Source organism: Salvia hispanica, chromosome 3, assembly GCF_023119035.1.
Source record: "Salvia hispanica cultivar TCC Black 2014 chromosome 3, UniMelb_Shisp_WGS_1.0, whole genome shotgun sequence".
In the NCBI taxonomy this organism is placed as follows: domain Eukaryota; kingdom Viridiplantae; phylum Streptophyta; class Magnoliopsida; order Lamiales; family Lamiaceae; genus Salvia; species Salvia hispanica.
This window is the reverse complement of record NC_062967.1, coordinates 24186546-24192545: the sequence shown is the minus strand read 5'-3', so window position 1 is coordinate 24192545 and position 6000 is coordinate 24186546. Positions and strand designations below refer to the sequence as shown.

The 6000-nt window shown below is 42.5% G+C and overlaps 2 protein-coding genes across 2 annotated transcripts; one reads left to right on the top strand and one right to left on the bottom strand.

The window, feature by feature from the left end:
- Positions 1-631: 631 nt before the first annotated feature.
- Positions 632-4922, top strand: LOC125213910. The gene is made up of 5 exons (XM_048114704.1): positions 632-1402; positions 1508-1569; positions 1679-3418; positions 3936-4065; positions 4166-4922. Exons 1-5 carry the CDS (start codon positions 1258-1260, stop codon positions 4783-4785), a joined length of 2697 nt encoding a protein of 898 aa, XP_047970661.1. The 5' UTR covers positions 632-1257; the 3' UTR covers positions 4786-4922.
- Positions 4923-4975: 53 nt separating this feature from the next.
- Positions 4976-5816, bottom strand: LOC125213911. The gene has a single exon (XM_048114705.1). The coding sequence runs from the start codon at positions 5722-5724 to the stop codon at positions 5125-5127; it is 600 nt and encodes a 199-aa protein (XP_047970662.1). The 5' UTR covers positions 5725-5816; the 3' UTR covers positions 4976-5124.
- Positions 5817-6000: the final 184 nt, after the last annotated feature.

Genomic DNA, 6000 nt, shown 5'->3' with positions numbered 1-6000 from the left:
CGTTGGCGTTTGCGCCCCGCTCGTCACTGGAGGAGAGTCGTTGTTCTCCATTTCGCGATATTGCTCTTGTACAGAAATTAACAAAGAGAGAAACTCGTTAAAACAAGTGGTGCGAATGAAAATGACATGCAGATTGCGTATATATAGAGTTTCGGAAATTAAAAAAAAAATATACGCTAGCCGATCAGGAGCCTGCAATGGCGGCCAGCGGACCGGCTAGTGCCCGAGAATCGGCGTGGGCTAGCTGATCGGCTCGTCGCTCGCAATGGTAGACTAGCAGACCGGTCAGCGCCCGTAAATCGGCTAGCCGGCCCGCTAGCCTCCATTGCGGATGCTCTAAATGCTCCATCCTTTGAGATATTAGAGAGGACGGAGAATATAAATTGATGGTTTTTATATGCATTCATTTCTTTGTTTGGCGTGACTTTTGCAATCACCCTTTATTTGCAATTACTCTCATTTTAAGTATATCAGACACAGACATTCATTTGTGAATCCCGTGAAATTAGTTTTTCTATTTTTATCTATATTTCTCGTTCCTCAAATTAAGTTAACTACAAAAAAATTGAAATGTGAAAATAGATTAAAGAATTGAAAAACAAAGCAAAACGCGCGTGGGCGATCAGTCACCAAATGGTATCCCGTCTTATCCTCCGATTCCTCTCTTGTCTTCTCTCTTCTCACTGTCACACACTACTGTGAATCCAGAGACCAGCCGTTTTCACCAGCACAGCTTTGTCAGCTCCCCAACCAAAATCCCTCCTCTCAATTTTCAATTTTTTTCTAATTTCCCTGCTGATTATGCCTTTTTATCTGCTCATCATTCTTAATCACGCCAGCAACCCTTCCATAAACATACCATATTATATCTAGTATGCTTATGCACGCCCCCTCTGTCCTTCCCTCTTTCTCGCTCTCTGCACATCTGCTGTCAGTTTCAGACCCCTCTTTCCACAGTTTCTGTTTCTTCATATGAATTTCCTGAGTCCCTCTTCATCATGTGAAGATTTTTTGGCATTTCTTTCTTTTTTAGTGGGGCTTTTCTTGTCAAAGCAAAGCACCTTATGCTTTCCACATGGCGTTGTTGCCACTTCGTTTCGTATTTACTGACATTTGGCTATTTGCCTTATGCCATTATCTTTTGTGATTTGGTAAAGATTGAATTTTTTTGGAAGGAAATTTGATTGGGGTTTGTTTTGAGTTCTGTGTAGGGCTTTATTTCCCCAATTTCTTGATTTTTGATGTTTTTTGGGAGGAATGAATGATACAGCGGCGTGTTTGGCTATTGTGGAGAAGAAGCCGCAGAGGCCTGGTGGATGCGTTGGTATCTTCTTTCAACTTTTTGATTGGAATCGTAGATTCGCTAAAAAGAAGCTTTTTTCCAAGAAATTATTGCCACCAGGTAATTATTAGTATATGTTAAAAGTTGCATACTGTTTAGAGTATGTAACTTGATAATGTTGGACTTGATTTTTGTATCTATTTTTACTGATTTTGGAACATATAGTTCGATTCAAACAAGCTTCGAAGAAATTTGGTGGGGATGAGAAGCAGCCGAAGCTTCGTTTGGTATGTGTAGTTGGTTAATGATGTTTTTTCTTGTGGTTCTTGTTTAATGGTGTGTGGATGGAGAGTTAATTGATGCACTTACTGTTGTAATTGTGTGAATGGAACATAGATTGCTGATGAGAACAATGGGGGATTCCCAACGGCGAAGATGTCGAATGGGGCTGCCATCGTCGATAATGAACAAAACCATGAAATGCATGTTCCTGGACTTGTTGCCAGGCTCATGGGGTTGGAATCTATGCCGGCATTGCAGAGAGATAAGTCGAAGACTAAGGCTCCTCCTGCATCTGGTGTTGTTTCACGAGAATTGGTCGATAAAAGGGAAGATTTGAAAGTGGAGAAAGTTGGGATTAAGCATGAAGTAAGGCCTCAGAAACTTCAAAAGACAAGTGTAAGTGAGAGACAACCAATAGCCAGATTTGGGGCAGAGAAACTGCCATTCAAGAATGTGTTATCCAAGTCGAAAAAGCATCATCCGAAGTTTCCTCCGCAAGTGAAAACTCCCAAAAATCTTCCAAGGAAAAGGCCATCTAAACTGATTGATGCAGCCACTAGAATTTTGGAACCTGGTTTGCAGTCAAGTAGATCTAAATGTGTTCTCACTTACTCTAATGCCTCGCGACACACTCCACAGGATACCGACGTGGATGGATCCTTGTCAACCCGTTTGGAAGGTTCTTATGGTTTTGGAAGTGTAGATGCAGAGGGGGAATCATCTTGCAAAAATTGTGGCCATTTGATGGATAATTTGAATGGTAAATCTACCATCACTGAGTTTGCTTCACCCTTCTCGAATAATGTAAGATCTTGTTGTCAAGTATCTGAACAAATTAAGCCTGTTAATGTTGCATTTTATCATCAGTTGGAAGAAGAATGGCGTGATGGTTACCCTGTGGCTGCAGCTCCGGTTATTGGAGATGTTCAAAGTAATTGCAAGCTCACATCGTATAGGAGTCCTTTCTGTGCCGGGCATATTCAACAGCATTTGGCTGGCCAGCATTGCAAGGCTCCAAGAGGTGTGCCTTTACCTCTTAGCCCTAACCAGAAGTCATATAGGCAAAGTCAGATGTTACGAGCGAGGGAAACAGTTCCTATAAGGCCAAATGTGGTTACGTTGAGGAGTAGCCAGGCATCAACAACTGTTATGAATGGGACAAAGAATCCTGTTTCAGAAAATCAAAGCTTAGGCTGTAGTCCCAGGTCTCGGGTGCCTTCCCGGATTGAGAATGGCAGATTTGAAATGGAGAAGAGAATCCCCAATAGGATGAATGACTCGGTACCTACTGGGAGAAAGAGGAGGCCAAACAATCTCTCTCGAGACAGTGATTATTCTGGTTGCTCAAGCTATACACTTAACAAACCGATTACAAGCTCTCACTTGGTTGAGCATGAATGTGGCCAAGTTGGATTGCTGCATCGACAAGACAGAAAATTTACCAGTACTACAGGGAACAACAATGTGGTTTCCTTCACATTTAATTCATCAGTGAAGCAGAAGGTTGGAATTCATGAAGTTGGCGAAGCGCTGGTTAGGAGTGCTGATGGTAGAGAGAAACCAGAAATAGGAGAATGTGTTAGAAAGACGGTGTTTGAGAAATCCCGGCCTATAAGCGGAGATGCACTTGGTGCGCTTCTGGAACAAAAGTTGAAGGAATTGAATTGCCAAGGAGAGGATACGGGAAATGCACCTAAAAAGACCACTGCTACGATTCTACAAGAACTTATAACGGCCTTGACTTCAGAGGTTCCATTACAGCAGGATAATTTACCTGCTATATCTGATAGGAGAAATGGTTGGAGTGATCAAAGCCATTTGTCTAACTCAAGATCTTCAAATGTTTCATCACATGTAAGCCAAAAATATTCTACTTAATTTGCTACTATATATATTAGGCTTGAATTGTCAACACATTATCTTGAATGCAACTTTGAATGCAACTCTGAATGCAACTTCATTAAAGCTATTAACCTGGCCTAAATTAAAATGCTTTGTTATCCATCTTGTCGTAATCAATCTCCATATCTATTTTAGGATCTGTTTTGTTTGCTAAATGTAGTAGTTACTTGTCTGAAAAATTTAGTGCTCGCCCCGTGCCATGTCTTACTACCTGTCCGTTTACTTGGCTAAACTGTGACTCTATGTTAGAGGGAGTGTTTGAGATTGTGAGTCGAATACTACGTATGCAGACTCACTTGGCTACATTTTTTTTGCTGAAATGGCTTGAAGAAACTGTTACTTTTAGAATTTTTAGCCTGAGTATAACCATAGAATGGTTCTTGATTTGTTGAGTTGCATGTTTCGGTTTCAGTTGATTTTGATGAAATATTGAAGAGTCATCTCATGATTATATTTGTTATACCTTCAGGGCAACACCGTGGATGTGAACCCATCGTCTGACCAACCTCTCTACACTGAGTACCTAAGCCCAGAATCTGTTCTTGAAACTTGCTTTTCTACTGAGAGTTTGCCTTCCAGCAGTGCAGATGATGGTCTAGGTAACTTTTTGGGCTTCAAGACCATGTTTTTTATGCTTGACTTTTGAAGTCATGAGTTTGTGTTCGCGACTGCCTATCTAACCTCAACTTGTGTCTGCAGGGTCGCCTAACCCTGATGCGTTGGACACAGTTGGGAATTCAAAAAAGATGGTCGTTGATATTTACAACAATGTTTCTGATATCTTATCTACTTTTGGGTTGAAAGGAAAAGGGGTCGACCAAGTAAGGGAGGTGCTTTTGAATGCTGAGCTGGTATTCCATCGGGCGCTACTTTCATGTTCAGCAGTAGGAAAAGGCTCCCCGATCAAGCATTTGCTCCTCGATGAACTGGACATGCTCGCCAGCCTTCTATGGATGAACTTCGGTTCCTCCCTCGGGGTCGAGGATGGCAAGGAGGTGAATCAACTCAAAACATTCGTTCTGCATTCTACCATCGAGTATCTGGGCTTAAGATTTCAAGAATTTCAATCCAAGGTGTCGAGGAAGCTGCCTCTTCGCATGAACAACCGCATGCTGATCCTGGAGATTGTGGAAGTTGTTAGGAGGTGGGAGGAGCTGTCGAGGCTGGGCGTTGATGAGCTGATCGAGAGAGAGATGAGCCGTTCCTTGGAGGAGTGGACGCAGTGCGAGAGTGAGGGTTTTGAGAGCGGCGTTGAGATCAGCAGACATTTGGTGCAGATTTTAGTAGATGAAATTGTGATGGATCTTTGCAAATGGTAGAAAGTAGATGAAATTATGTTGTGCAATTGTGAAGGACTCCAACAGTTAAACCTAACTTAACCATTGTACAAACAAACTGATGTGCCTTAATTTTACATTGTTGAATGTATGTTTTGACACATCATTCATCCTTCAAATGAGAATTTTCATAAAAAAAAGTGAACTTTATTGTAATTTGAAAACATCACACTTCAACAAAAGCTTGGTTTCTATACAAAATTGAAATTACAGAGACATTATCACACTCTCAATCAATGGGAATCCAAAACTAAAGAATAAAAAATGAAGATGTAAAAATACCGAATTCGAATAATATGGTGAATGCAAATTTCCCCCAAATCAAAACTGCCTATGCCCTAAAACAGATCTAGCAACGCCTCTATTGCTTCTCCCCTCCTTCAATTCGGCCATGCTCGCATAGCTCTTTCTAGCCATCAATCCGCCGCTCCTCTTCTCGGCGGAATTCGCCGACTTGCTCCCTCCCCCCAACTTCCCATAAACGCTCCCGCTCTTCATAAATCCAGCCGGCGGCGTCAGAGACCGCTCCGCCACAGGCGGCAGCGGAGCAGCCGGCTTCCTGTTCTCCTTCCGAAGCGTCGCCGAGAAATCAGGGACGGATTGTGCCAGAGCAGACGGCGGCTTCGGCCTCCTCGGCGGGGTGGAGAAATTCGAACTGAATTTCACCTGCTTTTTGGGCGGGGTGAGAACCGGTTGGCTTTGAACATTTTCCTCTGGCCGATTGATGGAGTTTTTCATCCTCAGCTTCCTCTCTCTGAGATCGGAGTACTCTTTGAACCTGGGGCCTCGCTCCATGACGAAGCTCTCGGTTGTGAGTTGCAGAAGCTGAGGGCTTCCGGAATCGGAGAATTGAGAGAGGAGCAGGGAGCGGGCGTCGAGCGCGGCGAGATGCGGTTGCCGAGAATCGATTATCTCAGCCATTGACGTGATTTGTTGAAGGTTTTCGAGAATCGAGATGGAGCTTGTTTTGATGATTTGATGAAAGCTTGTTGATTTTAAAAGATTTTGTGTTGTGTAAATTGCAACGGTCTAATTATAAAGAAGGGTAGAAAGGGAAGCGGTGATTACAGAGTTACTCTAACGTTCGTATTCAAGTGGGGCCATCCATAATTGTAAACGGAGTTGTTTAATTAAACTAAGTTTTATTTATTACGATTGCATTTGTGTTAATACAGATATTTATTTTCTTGTGTATCA